Consider the following 20531-nt stretch of genomic DNA (forward strand, 5'->3'; position numbering starts at 1 on the left):
GAAAGACAAGGAAGCAGGGATGGGGAGACTGAAGATCAGAGCCCGAGGGACGATCAGTTGGCCCAGATCTCAGATCCTCCAGTGCAGGCTGGACAGATGAGGTTCTTCTGGCAGAGCTCTGGGCCCTCTGAGTGACGACAGTGGCTAGTGGGGCTGCTGTGAAGGATCACATCTGCCAGGGTGGTGTCTTGGCCGGAGGCTTGTGAGACTGGGTTTCAGATCTGATGACATAAAAGAAAAAGTGACAAACTGCTGTCACAGAGGTTTTATCCTGATATTAGAAAAAAGAAAGTGCCAGCTGAGAAACAAAATAGATGGTTTTTACTCTTTGAAAATTTTATGATGCCCAGTCTCTTAAGAAAATTATAAAACCCAAAAAGTTGTGAACACCAAGGTAATTTTGTAACTCTGGTTGCAAGGCCTGACCTGACCAGAGCTCATCTGACCTACACTCACGCAAAGCCTCAGGCTGATTTCACAGCGCAGTGCAAACCTCCACATGCTGAGCTGAAGATATCTCTGCCCTGTGTTGGATTAGGGGTGCTGAGTGGTAGAATTGGGGTACAGGCAGTGGATTTGGGGTATGAAGTGATGGCTTCTATTGCCTTTCTAAAATCTCACCACTCTGAACTCTGAAACACATCTGGCCCCAAGAATTTCAGATAAGGGGTTGAGGATCCTCTTAAAGTACCATGTTTGTTGTTTTTCTTTTCTTTCTTTTTTGAAACTCTCTTTAAAATGGTAAATGTTTTCTTCAATATTGAGTATAATTTTAATTTTAAAATATTTGACTAGTTTTGTTTGTACTGTGATTTGGGTTGTCTGTGACTTTCTGTCTCCTCCTTTCTCCCACTCTGCTCTCATCAATGTGAAGAGTTGACCATATCAGAGTGGGTTTTAGTGTGGAATTAGCAACACAATACCATTCCTCAGTTTATTGATGGCTCACAGACGTCATCGGGCTGTTCAGGGACTAGAGCCACAGCACCCGTAGTGATTTTGCAAACACACAGTCGATCCTCAGTATTTGCAGATCCCCTAATTCACTTACTCGCTTTAATTTTTTTTTTTGAGGAAGATCAGCCCTGAGCTAACTGCTGCCAATCCTCCTCTTTTTTGCTGAGGAAGACTGGCCCTGAGCTAACATCCGTGCCCATCTTCCTCCAGTTTATACATGGGATGCCCACCACAGCATGGCTTGCCAAGTGGTGCCATGTCCACACCCGGGATCCGAACCAGCAAACCCTGGGCCGCCAAAGCGTAACGTGCGCACTTAACCACTGCGCCGCCAGGCTGGCCCCTACTCACTTAAATTTATCTGTAACCCCAAAGTCAGTGCTCACACCACTTTCACGGTCATTGCAGACAGGTGCAGGCTGGTAAAGATGGGAGTCACGGGACGTAATTGCTCCCAGCTTAGATGAACAGCGTGACACTCAGCCTTCTTGTTTCAGCTCTCCTACTGCAGATAGTCTCTGATGGTCTGTTTACTGCCATATTTTTTGCATCTTCTTGCTATTTTGGGGTGGTTTTGCTATTTAAAGTCAGCCCCCAACACTGTCTGGTGTTCTTAAGTGCAAGAAGGCTATGATGTATTTTATGGAGAGAACATGTATGTTAGATGAGCTCCATTCAGGCCAGACATATGGTGCTCATGGCTGGGAGTTCAGTGTTAATGAATCCACAGTGTAGAGTGAGTGTCTTTAAACGGAAACACGTAAAACAAGGTGGAGTCCTCATGAGTTGACCAGAACCTGACCCTGTATTTCCCCCAGGAGCCATGGTTCCATGTCCTCGATTGCAGTGTTCACATGACTTTATGGAACAGCACGACTATGATTAACAAGAACTGGCTGGGTTTCTTGCTCTCTGCAGAGAGACTGACTTTGGTTTGAATGTCTGTGCAGAGCTGCAGGCTCTCCATTTGCAGCAGGTAGTCTGAGCTGCTGTGCTTGCTTGCTTTCAGTGCATGACCTGCGACAACAGATGACAGCCTTGCAGAGCCAGCTACAACAAGTGCAGCTGGAGCGCACAACACTGACCAGCAAGCTGAAGGCATCCCAGGCAGAAATTGCGTCTCTGCAGAATGTCCGGCAGTGGTACCAACAGCAGCTTGCCCTGGCCCAGGAGGCCCGGGTCAGACTGCAGGGCGAGATGGCCCACATCCAGGTACGTATGGCCCCTGACATGGCCTGGCAGGTCATACCTCATGTCTCATGTGGAACAATTGGATTTTTCCTAAATTAAAAAGACTTTTTTTTTTGGATTTCACAGATATATTTTTAAAAAATCTACTAACCGCTCAATTAGCCATCCTGTACAGTAACTGCCTTCCATAACCTTCTGACACAGGGAGTCTCACAGTTTCTGCGTGAGCATTTTTAGTTCTAAAGTCCTCCTCTCTGGAACTTCTTGTGTTCTGACCAGTGAGTCTCATCCCCTCTGGAGGATTCCTTTCAGGTTTGAACCTAGCTCTCAAATCCATGTCTGTCTGGGCCTGAGGACTCTCGTACCCAGCTCCCCTGCCCTGGTCACTGCCCTCCTGTGACGTGGGTTCTAATGTGCACAGAGCACGGCACATGTTACCTTCCTGGTCAGAGCCTCTCCTTTCTCCAGCTGCTTGATCCCGAGGTCTTTCCAGCATGAACACTCTCTTTGTTTCCATTTTGTTAGGGTGAAGGCATGTCACCTCTGGTTCTGCAAGGTGGGAGAGTGTGTTGTTCCAGGTGTGCAGAGGAACTTGGGAGTGCTGTGCTTCGTTGTGAGGCCGCTCCCTCTGGGCTTAGTGTGCTCTGGCGGTTCTGGAGGCACTCGGGACAGTAGGCAAGTTGCTGAAAGGCACTTTGCCCGTACTCGTTAGATTGATCTGAGGGTGCTGGTTAGGGCCTGATCAGCTGAGTCTTCTTTTTGAATTTACCTGTGGGCTTTGTTCTCTCCTTTCTTTTTTTTTTTTGTATAGAGAAAATTGTAGATTAATTGAAACTGTTTTTCAAGTAGGGGATGTAAAATGCTAATTCCACCAAATGCTCCCTTTTTTAAAATCTAAAGTCTAGAAATAGACAAAATAGAAGTGTTCCTAAATTTATATTACATATTTTTTAAGCTAAAGAACCATGCAGACAAGTATTTGTTCTACTTAGAACATACTTAGAAATAAATCATTGAGCAAGTTAATGCAATTTTGAAGCTACAGTGCATTTCTTTGAGGCATAAAATATTTAAAGAGGCCAGATTTTTTTTCTTTTTTTAAAGATTTTATTTTGTTCCTTTTTCTCCCTAAAGTCCCCCAGTACATAGTTGTATATTCTTTGTTGTGGGTCCTTCTAGTTGTGGCATGTGGGACGCTGCCTCAGTGTGGTTTGATGAGCAGTGCCATGTCCGCACCCAGGATTCGAACCAGTGAAACACTGGCCCACCTGCAGCGGAGTGCGCGAACTTAACCACTCAGCCACGGGGCCAGCCCCAAAGAGGCCAGATTTTTATGTCTTAACATAAATCAGAAATGGAATTCGGAAGACAAAAATAAGAGGAAGAGTCCCAGGGAGTGGTAGTTTGAGTATTGTGACTGCTTTTTTCACAGACCTTTGGCACCCGGGTTCAGCATTCCTTGAGTAGGGTGTTTGATAGATTTTCTCCCTCTTTTCCCGGAAACATAGAAGTGTTCCCAGGAACATTCAGGAGGGAGGAGCATGCAGGGTAGTAGTTATTCTTTCATTGCCTTGAAACACAATCCCAGCAGATGGCGTCTCCCTTGCTCTGGGCAGCTACCATTTAGACCCTGAAACTCACAACTTCTATCCACTTCTGGCATCTTTCAAGTCTAGGAGTGTTCAGGTTGGATCTGAAAGGGATGTGCTCAAAGGTCCAGTCCCAGAGCCATGGGCTCCCGGGCTTCTTTTTACTGACTCCTCCTCTGGGGGCCTGCGTGTTGGAGTGGTGTAAACTTGGGCTCCTTTTTCTTGAGGAGACGGTCAGTCAGAGGGGGCTGACTATCTGTGATGGCTTTGGTCAGACCCCGGGCTGCATTGCCAATGCTGCTTCCTGGGAATGGCCACGATCAGCTGTCAAGTGTCCAGGACAGTCAGACACTGGCAGGGCAGGGCCTGGAATGTGTCTGGGCATAGTTGGTCTGTTCGTTTAATGGGCAGATTCCAGCCCTGGCTGTCCCTGTTGTCCAGGTCAGACCTCTCACCTTGGGACTCGCAGATGCTCCTTCAATGGGAATTTCCATGTAGGTCTTGCCACAAACTGCTCAGTCTTGGGGGTGATGACCACTGACTTCTGAACTGCCAGTTCACCCCTCCTAGGTACACACAACCAAGACGGCCTGAATGTCAAGGTGGCTGGCAGGAGGGTGGGCAGGGAGGCCCAGCGTGGTAGGGTCCTGGGGACCTGTCCTCCCGGGGCTGTTGCTGGGCAGAGACCCTCACCCTGGTGGCCTCAGGGTCTGGCCAGTCTGCACTTGGGCTTGAAATCTAGCAACTTTCTACCCTGTAGTCTTTCTCTTTGAAGGTTGGACAGATGACCCAGGCGGGCCTCCTGGAGCACCTGAAACTTGAGAATGTGTCCCTGTCCCACCAGCTGACGGAAACCCAGCACAGGTCCATCAAGGAGAAGGAGCGCATTGCTGTCCAGCTCCAGGGCATTGAGGTGAGGGCCGTGCCCCTTTTGGGGCTGTTGCGTCCTCATGTTTTTTGGGGAGGTTTGGGCCTTTTTTTGACACTGGTCAAGGTTGAGAAACTATGCAAATACGTATACATGAACATTAACATTCTACTTAGACATACGTATGTATGTCTTTAAAATATTATTTTGAACAACTTGCAGTGATTTAAGGTTTTGGGATTCTGTTCCTCACCTTCACTGTAAGCTCATCTCTCTGAATTGTCAGTGGTAACCTGGAGCTCTTCTCCTCTGAGCTGCCATGGGCCTGGGTTGCAGTGCTCGTCCAGGCGGTTGGGGTGGTGCGGGCCAGAGAGCAGGTAGGAGGAAGGAGTTTAGTATCTTGTACATCTGAGAGCATTTGAGAGCCTAGTGGTAATAAGCATTTTCTCTTTTTCTTTTTTTTAAGATTTTATTTTTTTCCTTTTTCTCCCAAAAGTCCCCCAGTACATAGTTGCATGTTTTTAGTTGTGGGTCCTTCTAGTTGTGGCATGTGGGATGCTGCCTCAGCATGGCCCAACGAACGGTGCCATGTCCACACCCAGGATCCCAACTGGGAAACCCTGGGCCCCCGAATCAGAGCGCGCGAACTTAATCACTTGGCCATGGAGCTGGTCCCCAGCATTTTCTTGAGCACTCAACCTGCGTTACTATTTAATCCTCCAACAACCGTATGAAGTAGTTATGATTTTGGCCAGCTGCTTCCACAGAGTATTTCCAAGGTAGTGGGGAGCAGTAGCTCTGACCTGTTCTCTTTTATAATTGTGAGACCCCAGATGATTTCTTAACCTCTCAGAGCCTTGTTCCCTGTTTTGTAAAATGAGGATAATAAAACCTACTTAGTAGACTTGTTGGGAAAAGTAAAGATAAAAAAGATATACGCCCTCAGGGGTGTACACCATGGCAATTTTGTGCTGAGAACGTTGCTGACCTTCCACCGTCCTTTGGAAGGTCAGCATCCTGTGACTCGTGTGGTCTCCCATCTCTCTGCTTCGTGCGTCTTTGTCCTCATGAATGACATGGATGATGGAATAGAATCATGTTATGTCAAGTATATACTTCAAGGGCTCAATGTCAAAGACCTAAAAAGACTTCTAAAGTTATAAACTAACATTTTTTCCCTAAGAAACACCTAGCTGTTGGGTCTTAGCTACATGGTCAAATGTAAGGAAAACCATATTTGTCCCAGGGCTCTAGGTCTCTGGTTTTACCAAGTGGTACCAAGAGAGAATCCTGTGAAAGAGAATGTTCATTTATCACACCCCACAAGTAGGGTCACGCTACAACCTGTCTTCACGTAAGCGGCAACCATGGAGATTTCATCCGTCACTTTATCCCAGTTCTTAAAACTGGGTTGTCTCCTGTCTTCTTCCTTCGGCCAGACCCGAGGGTCAGCAGACAGAACCGTGGACAGTGGAGTAGGTGGAGGTGGCCTGTCTTTTGGGCAGCAGATCACCAACCTTTTGCCCCCTGTTGCCCCTGGCCCTCCATTTGCAGGTTGTGGAGAGGAAGCTGATATGGATGAGTGCCTCTCACTGGAGTGACGGGTTTCTCTGCTTAGTCTGCTGTAGCTGTCAGATTATCCTGCTTTTTAAAAAATACTCTGTCTTCTCGGCCCAGGCTGACATGTTGGACCAGGAAGCTGCGTTTGTGCAGATTCAAGAGGCAAAAACGATGGTGGAGGAGGATCTGCAGAGGAGGCTGGAAGAGTTCGAAGATGAGAAGGAGCAGCTGCAGAAGATGGCGGCCTCGGCAGCTACCCTAGAGCAGCAGTTAGAGCAGGCAAGCACCTGCTGTGGCCTTGTATAGATGCCCCAGTGCCGCACGTGGCTGTCCTTGAGTGGCTGGGCTCGTATAGACACCCCAGTGCCACACGTGGCTGTCCTCGCATGGCTGTCCATTGGTCTGTCCGTCAGGATCATCTTAATGTCACCTCATCAGACTCAGCTGCTATTGTAGACCTACTAGGGGTTTGCTTCTATTGGCATTCTTCTGCACCAGAACTTGACATACAAAAGACTGCCTCTAGAACATCCATCCAAATTATTTAAAATATAAACAGGGAAAAAATATAAACTCTTAATTCAAGAGCAGTCATATTGAATCTAGTTCCTTTCTTTCCAGGTGAAGTTGATTTTGCATCAGCGCGACCAGCAGCTTGAGGCCTTGCAGCAGGAGCACCTGGACCTGCTGAAGCAGTTCACCTCGACACAGGAGACCTTGCACACCAGGGAGCAGTCCCTGGGTGACCTGCAGACGCACTATGACGAGCTGCAGGCCAGGCTGGAGGAATTGCAGGGGGAGGCTGCTTCCAGGGACGACACGATTCGCTTTCTACAAAACGAGAAGATTGTCTTGGAGGTGGCTTTGCAAACGGCCAAGAGCACCAGGGAGGAATTTGATAGAGGAGCAAAACGCTTGGAGGAAGGTACCGAGGAAACGTCGGAAATTTTAGAGCAATTGAGACAAGAATTAGCCGTTAAGACCAGCCAGGTAATGCAGTTTGCTCTCATTTTGTTATGAATCGAAATTATCCATATAAGAATTAATGCAGATTGTTTGTTCCTTTTGTTGAGCACCTTGTTTTATAAATGTGGAAGAATACTTCCAGGCCAGGGCCCAGGGCTCGTTTGGGGAAGGGACACGCACCAGCTGGTGGTGTGCTTCTGGTCCTGTGTTCGGAGCTAGGTGTATAGATGCCGGGAACAAGGAAACCGAGTTGTGTTTGAGGCTTTGAAAGTAATCTACCAAGAAACAAGTTTCTATCCAAAGATGACTTGGAGCTCAGACTTGGGAAAAGCTTCATGGACTTTTGGCTTTTCCTTCCTGTGCTCCTGACTGTGGTGGGACCCACTGGTCACATTGGCAGGACAGTTGTAGTATGTGAGTGGTGCGGACAGGGAGATGGCCTGAGGGTCCGGATGTGTGTGGACATGACCTTGCACATCACGGTTGGGAGCTCTTGTGCTAACACTGTGACGTGACTTGACATAGGTGAATGTTTAAAAATACAGACAGAAGAAGAAAGCTACAGGGTGTTCAGGAAGTAGAGTTAGTGTCAAGGAATAATTTTGTCTGCAAATCCCATTTCATAAGCATTGAGTACAAGAGGAAATCAATAACATGTTGTCTTTGGAAGGTAAAATTAAAGGAGGCTGCGTTTTCTCTGTAAAGATTGTCCATGGTAAGTTACTTTCTCGGGTAGATGCACTGAGGCTGGTCATTGATGCAGTAGGGGAGGTAGTTCAGAGGAATTGTGGGAATTCTTTCCTATTAGTTCAGTAAGTGGGACATCACATGACACTTGGAAGACTCTGACAGATATTTGGTGGTACTAGGCATTATTTATCATATTTGAATTTTGCCTATATTGTTATTAACGAAGTCACTGGTGCTACACTTTGGATTAAGATTATTATCCTAAAAACAGAGCAGGGTCTAGTGGTGGTGCCATTTCAGTCTCACTGGAAAGCTGTCTTTCCAACCCTGGAGGCTGTTTTCCTGACTCAGGGACCGAGGGTCAACCTAACCCTGGGAAGTAGAACTGAGCCATCAGCTTAACATCTGTACACGTGTGTCCTTCATAGGCACAGGGCACTCCTGGAGCCATCAGTGAAATGTCTGCAAACACGTCTTTTATAGGTGGAGCAGCTACAGCAAGAGACTACCACTCTGAAAAAACAGACGCAGAAAATAAAGGAACAGTTTCTTCAACAAAAGGTAAAAGTGTGGTGTTGGTTTTCTTTATGTAAAACAAGTGTGTGAAAAAAATCCTGTATGGTTTAATCACTTCACTGGAACAAAAGTAAGAGGAAGGTAACATCTAGATTCTTTCCATTTTTAAAGGCACTTCACAGAGATTAAAATATGCACCTCATCCCTCCCTATTTTAATATCTCTAAAGTCAGGATGCACTTTCATAGTGGGGTTGATATCTGTGATTGCGAGGATCATGCTCTATTGTCATGTCAGAGAGAGTGTGCATCACTGGCACGTAGGCCGAATTTTCTGTTGTTTTTTCTTTTTTGATGCTTTTTAGTGAGGAAGATTCACCCTGAGCTAACATCTCTTGCCAATCTTCCTCTTTTTTTTTTCTCCCCAAAGCCCCAGTACATAGTTATATATCCTAGTTGTAGGACATTCTGGTTCCTCTGTGTGAAATGCTGCCGCAGCATGGCTTGATGAGCAGTGTGTAGGTCCACATCCAGGATCCAAACCAGCGAACCCTGGGCTGCCGAAGTGGAACGTGCGAACTTAACCACTCAGCCACTGGCCGGCCCCTGAGTTTTATGTTTAACATGTCTTTGAAGAAATTGCAGCATAATCCATCATTGAAATAAGCCATGGTGTATGCACAAGGGCGTGATGTACATTTTCTGTTAGTGAAGCTTTCATCTGCTGTTGGAGGAATGAGTGTCAGGTGGCGCCAAATGCCAAGGGTCTAAGGAGGGACAACCCCCTGAGGGAACGTTGTAAGTGGTGTTGAATTTTATTAGTGAGATACAAGCAAGGGCAGTAACTGTTAGATGCCAGGCAGTGAAACTGAAGGGAGAGGAATTGTCAGATTCCTTGGAGACGATGCAATAGTTCAGGCACCCAGCAGCTGGCGTGACTGCTCCTTGCATCACCCAGGCTTGTTCAGGTGCATAATGTTGTATCTCAGTTGATGGTGTCTGGGTTTTGGTGAAATATATTATCTCTAGCCCCCAAAAAGTTATGCCCTGGATAAGTAGTGAGCATTTTTGTTTAAGCCATTTGACCCTTTGAAAGACCTCACCCCGCTCTGGCTGAAGCGTCTGTCTTGTCGGGCAGGTGATGGTGGAGGCCTACCGGCGGGATGCTACCTCCAAAGACCAGCTCATCAGCGAGCTGAAGGCCACGAAGAAGAGGCTGGACTCGGAGGTGAAGGAGCTGAGGCAAGAGTTAATTAAACTTCAAGGGGAAAAAAAGTCCGTGGAGATGGAACATTCACGCTTGCAGAAGGAAGTGTCCCAGGTCCATCAGCAGATGGCGGATCTCGAAGGGCATCTCCACTCCGTGCAGAGGGAGCGGGACGAGATGGAGACGCACTTACAGGTTTGGGAATGTGTTAGATTTGTGAAGGTACAGCCAAATGTGCCTGGGGGCTTACTGTGGGTGGGGGCATGGGGAGAGGATTTGAGCAGACAGCCTAGAACAAGGCCCTCCTGGAGCTCATGTCCAAGTGGAGTAGACAGGTGAGTCCGGGCAGGATACACCTGTGAGGTGGGCACAGTTGTTAGAGGGACGGGTTCTGGGAGCTGGCATTTGAGTTCAGAGTTCAGCCACCATGCAGAAAGCCAGGGAGTCTCCTGAGTCTGAGGGGACCACACGAAGTCCCAGACAGGTGACCTGGTGCATGAGGAAGGCCCTGGGCCAGCCGTGGTTGCACTGCAGCAGCTGGTTCAGGCTCTGGGCTTTAAGTGCAGTGGGAGCCAGCAACGGGCTGGGAGCCAGCGACAGGACTTGATGTGCACGTGTGAAGGTCCCCATGGTTGAGGGCGGGCGAGTGTGAAGGTGGGAGCCTGTGAGAGACATAACCCAGCAGCTTTCCCCTTAGCTGGTCCTTCCCAGTTATTCCCTCCAAAGCTCCGGTCACAGACAGCTCAGGACACTTTTGACCTCTATAAAGTGATCATTTATAAAAAGGGCAAACCTCTCTGTCAGGATTTTCTTCAAAGCCCATGTCCTCAAGGGTGGTCCTGAAGTGGCGTGTTTACCCACCAGGAAGCTGTCCGAGAATCAGCTGCAGAGGGAGGGCTTTTGTTCCTCATGTTGTCTTTTTCCTCCCTTCTTTTGAAGTCTTTGCAGTTTGATAAAGAGCAGATGATTGCTCTTACAGAGGCCAATGAGGTGCTCAAGAAACAAATAGAAGAGCTGCAGCAAGAAGCCACAAAGTGAGTGGGCCGTGTGATATGTGCTGGCTGGGGGCACAGGCGCAGGGGGCAGTGAGCTCTGCTGGGGGTGTGGCACCCACCGGGGGCCAGGGAGACTCCTGAGGACACTGTTCATTGAACCCTTGCCAAGGAGAAGCAGCTCAGGGTCTGCTTATGGGAGACCTAGGGTATCCTGCTGGAAGATTGATTCCTTAGTGATTTGGCGGAGATACATGGATGTGTTAGTGTCCTCCCCTTTTGTGTGTTTTTGTGTGATTTTTCGTGTTGTGCGCTTGTTGCAGTATCCATCCCCCTCCTGCTCCTGACAGACCAGCGTTTGCATTCGTCCTTCCCACCCCACACGCACACACAGAGGGGGGCCCTGGGGCCTTTTCATCCCCATGTGCATCCCGCCCTGCTTTGCTTTATCACCTGGTGATTTACTCGGGAACCTGTTGGTTGCATTTATTGCTGCTGTTCGAGAACACTGGAAGCGTTTCTATTTGGTAGGAGAGGACTGTTCCTTCCCTCACGACATCATTTAAACAGCTCCAAGGGGGGAGCAGGGTGACTTAACACGGACCTGTCCTGGGGAATTGGGTTCTGGGCAGTGCGGTCGCTGGAGAGAGGGGAGCTGGGGGCAGATAAGGATGGACTTCCAAGGCGCACTTCACCTTTCCTTGGTGTTCTGTGCTAGAAAGCTGGGGCTATTGCCTTGGAGGTGAGTTCAGACTTCCTTCTCTGTCTCCTCTGTCGTGCACTAGGGCCATCACCGAACAGAAACAGAAGATGAAGCGGCTAGGCTCGGACCTGACCAGTGCTCAGAAGGAGATGAAGAGCAAACACAAGGCTTACGAGAACGCCGTGGGCATCCTCAGCCGCCGCCTACAGGAGGCCCTCACGGCCAAGGAGTCCGCAGAGGCAGAGCTGAGCCAGCTGAGAGCCCAGGCAGCCGTCAGTGGCAGTGACCTCACTCTGCACGTGGGTAACCCATCTGTTCCTGGCCAGTCAAGGAGACTCAGTGTAGGGACGTGACATTTACAGACATTTCCTATTTGAAACTGTCATGGAAGAGTCTAGAAAAGAGAAGCAAAAGTAGCAAGTGGGCAGCTTTTCTTTAATACCCTGCATGGTATCAATGTGCCTAGGGACTCCACAATGCACATACGTTCTCACTTCAATCTCTGCAAACCTGTGATGTGTGTGATGTCACCTCTTTTTCCTTGGCTCAGGCACCTGGGTCCTCGCCATGAGGAAGCAAGGCAGGGTCCGCAGGTGGTCTCCTTGCTCGCTCCTGTCCTTCTCTGCCCCTTCAGTGTATGGGGAGGAATTTCTGTGAGCCGATGAAGTACTGTGAGCAGCGTGAGAGGGGCCTGAGAGGGTTCAGGGCATTTGGAGAGCCCAGAAAAGCTTTTTGGAGGAGGCGACATTTGAACTGGTCTTGAATAAGCAGGAGGCATTGGAGTGGACAGGGGGCATCTCAGCAGAGGAGTGCTTCTGTGCAAGGCATGCAGCGAGATGCTGTGTGGTGCGTCTGCATAGCTGGGGAGGGCGAAGGGGCTGGGTGGGGAGTTTGGACTTGATCTTGCATGTTACAGAGAACAGACTGCATGTGACAGAGAGAGATGCTCACTCTCCTGTCGGTAGGACACTGATGGGCAGTGGTTGAAGGACGGCTGAGGCCAGGAGAGGCTGTGACAGGGAGACCAGCTGGACTCTCCTGCAGCAGCTGAGCAGTGACGAGAACTAAACAAAGGCAGCAAAATAGGAAACAGGAGGGGCGGATGGGGAGGCGTCTCTGAGGTGGCAGCAACCAGTGGCACTGGGTGGTCACCTAGAGGGAAAGCTGTATGTGTGAGCGCAGGGTGGGCCAGGAGCTGCGGAGTGGGCAGGTGGCCCCCAGCATCCAGGTTGAGGGTGTATTGCAGGTGGCTCTGCTGACAGACACCGTGGCATCATTCTGGAAGAATCAGGGAAGGAGGTCATAGCAGGATAGAATTGGCTGTAAGATGCTCAAGTTCGGAAGGAAGAGGGACCCTGGACATGGGGGAGGGAGCGCTCTTCCTCTGTTGGCATCCCGAGGCAAAAATCCGTTTGCTTTTGGATTATTGTTAGGATAAACAGGAGTGGATGGCATCCATGAGAAGGGTGGAGGACGGGGAAGCAGGGCAGGAGCTCTTAGCTTGTCAGGGGGTTTGTGTTCATGTGATAAACCCTCTCAGACTTGCTCAGAGCCGCCCAGTGTCACTCTGTCCCTAGGAAATGAGTGTCCTGGTCTCCCCACATCCCTGCCAGCTTTGGATCTAACCACTGTTTCCTTTCACTTTGCCAGTAGGTGTGAAATTCTTCCTGAGTAAATTAATTTGCATTTCATTTGTTAACTCTCCAGTTTGAGTCATTTTACTTACGTTTGGCAGTTCTCTTTCTTCTTACATGAAGTTTGTTTCTATGTCTTCTCCATTTAAGAATTTACGAGTAGGAAGAGATTATTTCATAGCATGGTGTTTTCTTACCAAAGTGAATAAATTAAATACTCCTTCTCACCTGCTGACTTGATAAAATGTTGAGAGGGGAGAATTTATTCAAATGTAGTTTCTCTTCTACTTTAGAGTATTTCTGTTTGTGTTCTTAATTCTTTGGCTTACACGGTCCCAGTGGTAGGCTGTAAATGCCTTGTAGGATCTGTCATCCCCCTCCTTGTTGCGCGACCTGTGGCAACTGAGCAGCACAGCCCAAGAGCCAAAACCCTGGTTCAGTCTGCACTTCACTACTTGTAAGGTGGGGACCTTTGGCAGTTTACTCACCTTTTTGATCCTCAGTAAAATGAGGCCAAAATGAGGTAAATTACAGAACCTCCTCCTTAGGATGGCTAAGTGAAGAGATACTTCACTTCACAAAAGTGCCTGCACCATAGCAGTAGCAAGCATGTGTATCCATGTACATGCATGTTCACACATGTGTTGCACACCTGTGCGTGTATGTGTGCACATATGCATGTGCATGCAGACACGTGTAGTGTTACCTGGTGGGCCTTACTTGTCACAGATAGTAATTTATAGCTCTCATCTGTAAGTCAAAATTTTTTTGTATTTTCAAAGCATTTAACTGAAAAAGTTATTTTGTTTGTGAGTCCTTACTATGTGCATGCTCTAGTTGGTTAGTTAAGTCCATTAAAGGGAAGGGAAGTGCTGTCAGGAGCACGTCACCTGTCGAGTGTGGTCAGCAGCCTCGTATAGGTACGATGCAGGGCTACGCAGGGAGGGAGGTCAGCACCTGTCACGCAGCCGTGTGGAAACCCATGACCAAATCCACCTTCCTGTCCTGGCTGTTAGGAGAGAATCCAGGCCCTGGAGGTGGAGCTGCAGACAGTCGGCCACAGCAAGATGATGCTGGAGAAGGAGCTCCAGGAGGTCATCGCCATGACCAGCCAAGAGTTGGAGGAGTACCGGGAGAAGGTGCTGGAACTGGAGGACGAGGTAGGCTGAGCTCCATTGTCGCACAGTGAGTGGACAAGCCATGCTGCCCCAGGTGCAGCTCTGGTGCAGAGAGAAAGGGGCCCTGGAGAGTCAGAACCAGCCTGCATGCTCGGCATCACCACCCTGCATTTCCATGCACAGTCTGACTGCTTCTCTGGATCTCTGACCAGCCCACATGCGTGGTGACACCAACTCTGGCAAGGACGATTGTGCTCACTGCCTCTCCAGTGTGGTGGTTGTCAGAGTTCTTAGTGGCAGTCCTACTCCTGGTTAGAATGCAAGAAACGCAGCTCAGACTGGCATAAACTTTTAAAAGAACTCCACAGAACTCTCAGACCCAGAGACAGTTGTGGCTTCACGTTATGTGCCACGCAGCAGATGTCACCAAGGGCTCTCCACAGGGTCCTGAGGTCCCAAGATGTTCTGTCAGGAACTGCAGGGCCACGTGCATTGTTCACCATCTCTGTGTCACACTCAGTTCCATGCCCACCTGGGCTCTGACCTTGAATGTGCTCCAGAAGCATGTGGTCCCCAGGAGAAAGCTGGGCCCTTGGCTGTGGGGGTGAGGGAAGGAACTGACTGTGGCCGCTGCAGGCCTCCCAGCCATGAAGTGAGGGTGTGCTGCATCCGGTGTGGTTTGCGGGTTGTTTGTCGTTGTGTTTTAGTTAAGCAGTTTTGTTTCTGGTGTGTGATAGCTCCATTACCCAGAACACATAATTGCATAACTTCACAGTGACTTTGATTTGTTTCAGCTTCAAGAATCCAGAGGCTTTAGGAGGAAGATAAAGCGCCTTGAGGAGTCGAATAAGAAGTTGGCTCTTGAATTAGAGCATGAAAGAGGGAAGCTTACAGGCCTCGGACAGTCTAACGCAGCTTTGCGGGAACACAACAGCATCTTAGAAACAGCGCTGGCCAAGAGGGAAGCAGACCTAGTTCAGTTGAATCTTCAGGTATTGAAACTCATTTACCAGAAGCAGGAGGAGACTTGCTGTAGGCTAGGTAGCACTCTGAATGTCAGCCTGTATTGTCTGTATTTCATCGTGACAGTCACCTGCAAGGAAGTGTTACACCCTCACCTTAGAGCTGTGGAAACAGAGGCTCAGAGAGTCTGGGGAAGTCCCAAGCCCCATCTCCCAGCCCTCAGGTGGGCAGTAGAGCTGGGGAGATTCTAACTCCCCCATAACTAAGTTGTGGAAGTACTGTGCTCAGTCCATTAGTCTCCCTGTGGGTGGGTGACTCCCAGTGCTGCAGACGGGACCATTTCCCAGCTTAAGGCAATAGCACTGTACCTAAGGGACACTTACCTGAGGGCCTCGTGTGATTCAGAACTGGGGTTTGAACCCTGGCAGGGCTCTCGCTTCAGACCCTATTCTCAGCTCCTCAGGCTCTGCAGCCTCTCTGGGGACTGAGGAGAAGGCTAGGCGTTCAGGGAACTCTTCAAATGGTCAGCGGCCAAATGCCCTCTGCCTTGAATTATCCACCCGTTAGAGAGCTTACCCGCCATTCTCATACCTGCTGCCTCACCACCCTGCATTGCCTGTCTCACCACGGAGGCATTTGCATTTAGAAACCCTAATTTATATGAATCTTTTGGGTTCCTGGCCATATACTTGTGTACGATCATGTGATCATGCTCCTGCTATCTCAGATTTCTTATAACAATATTCTCCAGCAATGGAATTCTCCCTACTTTCCTGAATTGTACACTACTTGGTATCGTAATGTGATGTGTGCCACTGTCTTGCTAGATTCCCCGCATAGTGCTGATCAGAGTGGCCCGTGCTTTCTCCTGTGGCTCTGCAGGATTTTGAAGTTTGATGTCCTTCCTTGCTTATCTCTCCTGCAATGTGCTGTAGGTGCAGGCAGTTTTGCAGCGCAAAGAGGAGGAGGACCGCCAGATGAAGCAGCTTGTCCAAGCCTTACAAGCCGCGTTAGACAAAGAAAAGGTGAAAGTGCACAACCTCAAGGAACAGGTCTGTGACCAACTTCCAACTGGTTTTAAATTGTAACTTCATAGACCCTTTGGAATGCAATTTTTCAATATCTAAAAACTGAATATGGGTACCCTCGACACGTCAGTTCCCTTCCGGGAGATTACTGTTTGAATACGTTTGCTAACGTGTCCAAGAACAAAGGTGTCATCACAGTGTTGGTGACAGTGAGAGCCTAGAGAGAGCCCTGATGTTCATAAGTAGAAGGGTGGGCTTAGATTAAACTGAGACGTGGGTGTGTGTGTCTAAGACATGTGCATGGAGCTCCATAGATACGTGTTTTGCCAGAGAAAGATATCTCGCATGTAGTGTTGACTTAGAAAAGCAAACTGCAGGGCCGGCCCTGTGGCACAGCGGTTCAGTACGTACGTTCCACTTTGGTGGCCCAGAGTTCGCCGGTTTGTATCCTGGGTGCAGACATGGCACCGCTCATCAAGCCATGCTGTGGTAGGTGTCCCACATATAAAGCAGAGAAAGATGGACACGGATGTTAGCTCATGGTCTGTCTTCCTCAGCAAAAAGAGGAGGATTGGCAGGAGATGTTAGCTCAGGGCTAATCGTCCTCAAAAAAAAAAAAAGAAAAAAGCAAACTGCAGAACAATTATGACCCCATTTGTGTTAAAAAGCCACCAGGAGAGATGGTTGTATAGGCCCTTTGCCGTTTTCTGCATAGGGAGCAGTTTTCTTCATGGGCTCCTCCTCTTGCCATCCAGCAGAGAGGCCTGCCCTGCCCCCACTGCAAGCTAGAGTAGACCTCAACCTCTGCATGTGCCCATCACCAGCCCTGTCTGCTGCTGCTGGAGGCCTTTTTCCTGGTTAGAATGTAAGCCTCCTGGGATGAGGGCTTTGGCTTATTTACCCTCATGTCCCCATTGCCTGAACTGAGCACATGCTCAGAACATGTTTGCCGTGTGCACGTGTGTGCAAGAGTGAGCGTGACCTGGGTTATATCATGTCCTTTAGAAATTTCTTCATGATGATATAATAGAGATAGAAAAATTGATCTTTATTTTTTGGATGAGACAGTATGATATTCTTTTAAAAGACTACTAGTTTTAGGATACGATAAGAATTTTTTTTTTTTTTAGAGATTTTATTTTTTTCTTTTTTCTCCCCAAAGCCCCCCAGTACATAGTTGTATATTCTTCGTTGTGGGTCCTTCTAGTTGCGGCATGTGGGACGCTGCCTCAGCGTGGTTTAATGAGCAGTGCCATGTCCAAGCCCAGGATTCGAACCAACGAAACACTGGGCCGCCTGCAGCAGAGCGCGCGAACTTAACCACTTGGCCACGGGGCCAGCCCCTGATAAGAATATTTTAATGTGAATAATTATTGGCTTGTTCTTGGCTCACATCTGCCTCATCTGCAGTCAGTGTTGAATCCTCGCGAGGAGCAGCTGTGGGTCTGACAGCTCTGAGCTCTGCTTCTCTGTTCCCTGCCTTAGCTTTTGCTCTGTGCTCAGGTATCACTTACTAATTTTATTCTCACCCTAAAGAAGTCATAGCTAGGAAACTCATAACTAAAAGTGCTACGGGAAGATGATGTATATATGACTTGATGTTTCTTTTTTAAAGGCACTAATTGTGAACGATGCTTATTTATTTCTCTAAATACAGTTAGTCTGGTTGTCCTGGTTGTAAAAATAGTACATGGTAGTAAAAAAAAAAAGTGAAAGAAGATTGAAGTACAGGTTATTTTGAATCTCTACCCAGTGACAATCACTGTTAGTATCTTCTATTGGAGTTTTTTTTTAAACTTGTTTATAAGAGTTCTTTCTATATTCCTCTGTCACTTATTTTCATTAAAACTTTTTTAAATGAAGTGCTTGCTAGTGGGATTAAACTAGAAAACTAAATTGTTGGAAAAGAAAATGGAAAATTTTGTTTTTGAGAATTTGCTTGTCTCCTTGGAAACCTTGAGAGAAACTATTGTCATCTAGGAAAAGTCTAGGTATATCATAAATGGGTAATAATCAATAACTTAATTACAGTTAGATGGTATGATGGAAAAGTAGATTTCTCCCAAAATACATGAGCTATAAATAAATTTAATAAGAAATAAGCAAGGGCCAGCTCAGTGGCGTAGTGGTTAAGTTCGTGTTTTGCTTTGGTGGCCCAGGGTTTGTGGTTTGGATCCCAGGCTCTGACCTACACAGCACTCATCAAGGCACGCTGTGGCAGTGTCCCACCTACAAAATAGAGGAAGATGGGCACAGATACTAGCTCAGGGCCAATCTTCCTCACCACCACCCCCCCCCCCCCAAAAAAGAGAGAAATATGTAGATATACTTGAATAAGACTATAAAAACTGTTTACACCAAGAAAACCTTGAGCATGTTTGTTCATTCAACAGGAGGTAGCAGCTGTATTCCCTTGCAAGCATGTGTTAGGTACTTTGACTCTTCGTGGGGAACTTGAAAAGCTTTGGAAGAGAAACCTGCAAGAGCGCTGGGACATGAGTGGGGCTGGGCGGGCTCCCTGGTGCGAATGCCACACTCGGCACTCTGCGTTGGTCTTGCCCTTTTTCTGATGGTGCTGGTCCCTTCCCTCTAGGTTGCTGCTGCCAAGGCAGAAGCAGGGCATAACCGCCGCCATTTTAAGGCCGCCACCTTAGAGCTGAGCGAGGTGAAAAAGGAGCTGCAGGCCAAGGAACACCTGGTGCAGAAGCTGCAGGCAGAGGCCGATGGTCTGCAGTGAGTGTCCGGGCAGGCAGAGGGTCAGCTTTGTTCTGGGGTGGGCGGGAGCGCCACCACCAGATGTCCTCATGAGGATTCTTCTCCGCCGTCTGTAACCAGGACATTCACGTTAAAGTCACGTATGTTTTAGCAAGTCGCTGAGTACTCTGGAGGCACATCTAAGAAGGAGAATATATCTGATTCCTGTCTCAAGAAGCCTGTAGCTTAACTTGAAAATTTCCTTCCTGACACTGCTGTCCCTACTCTGCACCTTGCTTATCCTAGTTGACAACAGAGAGAGCCCCAGTGTGAGGAACACTTTCCCCAAGGGCTGTCCCCCCCACCGAGGCTCACTGTAGGCTCCGCTTAGGGCAGCCTCCACTTACTCACGTGCAGGGATGCATGTTAGGCACTGCACATGCACTGATCCCTGTGGCCCTTTCCCTCCCACCGAGATCTGTAAAATGAGCTAACAAAGCATCCCTCTCAGGGGGTTTTGTGAAGGTTAGTCAAGACAGTGCATCGCAAAGCTCCTAAAACAGTCTCTGCCCGAGGCAAGCAGTATGTGAGTTTTTGTCATCGTGAGCCTTAGCCAGGATGGATAGCATTCAACTGACAAGCTTCTCAGAGTGGGAGGGTAGGTTAGAAGAAGGCTGTAATTTCGTTCTTCCTTGTTTTTATGCTAGGATTCAGGAGGGGAAACATTCCCAGGAAATAGCACAGTTCCAGGTGGAGCTGGCAGAAGCCCGGACCCAGCTTCAGCTCCTGCAGAAGCAGCTGGATGAGCAGCTGAGCAAGCAGCCTGTAGGAAACCAAGAGGTGACCAGCCCGGGCAGCTTTACACCTGCAGTTAACAGGACTTACAGAGCTAGACTCTGCTGGTTGACAGATTCAATTCCTTCATTCCCTGTCTACTTGGAAAGGGATATTTATTTTTTCTAAGTATGATATTAAACGATACACAGAGATCTAGTTAGAGCAATTTTATAGTGCAAGAAAGCTACTTTAAAATTCTTTTGGTCATGTGGCTTTTTCCCTCTAGATGGAAAATCTCAAATGGGAGGTGGATCAGAAAGAGAGAGAAATCCAATCCTTGAAGCAGCAGCTGGACTTGACTGAACAGCAGAATAAAAAAGAAGTGGATGGAATACAGCAGCTGTTACAGGTATCTGTTGTAGAAAGGCCATGGGGCAGAAATCAGAGGCAGCATTTCATAAGGTAGTTGATAATCCTAACATGAGTCCACCTACTGTGCCAGGCAGCATGCTAAGTATGTAGCAGGAGTTCTCAATAAATTGAATGCTCCCACCAAACCATTCTGTAGACGTTATCCCATTTCAGAAAGAAGACCAGGTCACCTAGCTGAAGGAGGCTGACCGGAGACCATGCCCTGGGCTGAGCTGTGTGAAATATGTCAGGAATAGGATCTCATTAAGTCCAATAAATGAGAGTACATGTGAAAAGTTCACCAACCTATGATAAACTTCTCTGTGAAGAAATATATGTGTAGTCTTGACTATTTGAGGAAAGGATCAGGAACATCTCTCTTGCTAAGATTCCTCTTTGTAAGTGGATGGCTTGAGTAACAATTAGAATTGATTTATGTTGTTTCTTAGTAATGGTTAGGCTTATTCTAGTAGCTGACCTCGAAATTTAAACAGATGACTCTTGGAGTTCATTGTAGAACGTGGACATAAGAATACTACTGGTTCCTCAGCAGAGGCTCTGAAATTTGGATGAGAACATTGAGGACATGAATATAACTGGATGTTTCACAGGCTAGCCTGCTGGAGAGGAAGTTGTGCTGAGATGGGACATCATGTGCTTCATCACAT

General features: G+C 48.0%; 1 protein-coding gene across 2 annotated transcripts in view; it reads left to right on the plus strand.

Annotated features, from left to right (window-relative positions):
- GOLGA3 (golgin A3) overlaps positions 1 to 20531 on the plus strand; it is a 46654-nt gene that overhangs the window by 20360 nt on the left and 5763 nt on the right. For both annotated transcript variants that reach the window (XM_044776129.2, XM_044776131.2), the window contains exons 8-21: positions 1967 to 2169; positions 4513 to 4650; positions 6283 to 6444; positions 6787 to 7155; positions 8305 to 8382; positions 9475 to 9738; positions 10483 to 10577; positions 11321 to 11537; positions 13889 to 14032; positions 14785 to 14982; positions 15889 to 16005; positions 18575 to 18714; positions 19383 to 19515; positions 19739 to 19861. In XM_044776129.2, the coding sequence (XP_044632064.1) occupies positions 1967 to 2169; positions 4513 to 4650; positions 6283 to 6444; positions 6787 to 7155; positions 8305 to 8382; positions 9475 to 9738; positions 10483 to 10577; positions 11321 to 11537; positions 13889 to 14032; positions 14785 to 14982; positions 15889 to 16005; positions 18575 to 18714; positions 19383 to 19515; positions 19739 to 19861 (2381 nt within the window). The remainder of the gene's footprint in view (positions 1 to 1966; positions 2170 to 4512; positions 4651 to 6282; positions 6445 to 6786; positions 7156 to 8304; positions 8383 to 9474; positions 9739 to 10482; positions 10578 to 11320; positions 11538 to 13888; positions 14033 to 14784; positions 14983 to 15888; positions 16006 to 18574; positions 18715 to 19382; positions 19516 to 19738; positions 19862 to 20531) is intronic.

The sequence above is a fragment of the Equus asinus genome, chromosome 8 (genome assembly GCF_041296235.1).
Source record: "Equus asinus isolate D_3611 breed Donkey chromosome 8, EquAss-T2T_v2, whole genome shotgun sequence".
In the NCBI taxonomy this organism is placed as follows: domain Eukaryota; kingdom Metazoa; phylum Chordata; class Mammalia; order Perissodactyla; family Equidae; genus Equus; species Equus asinus.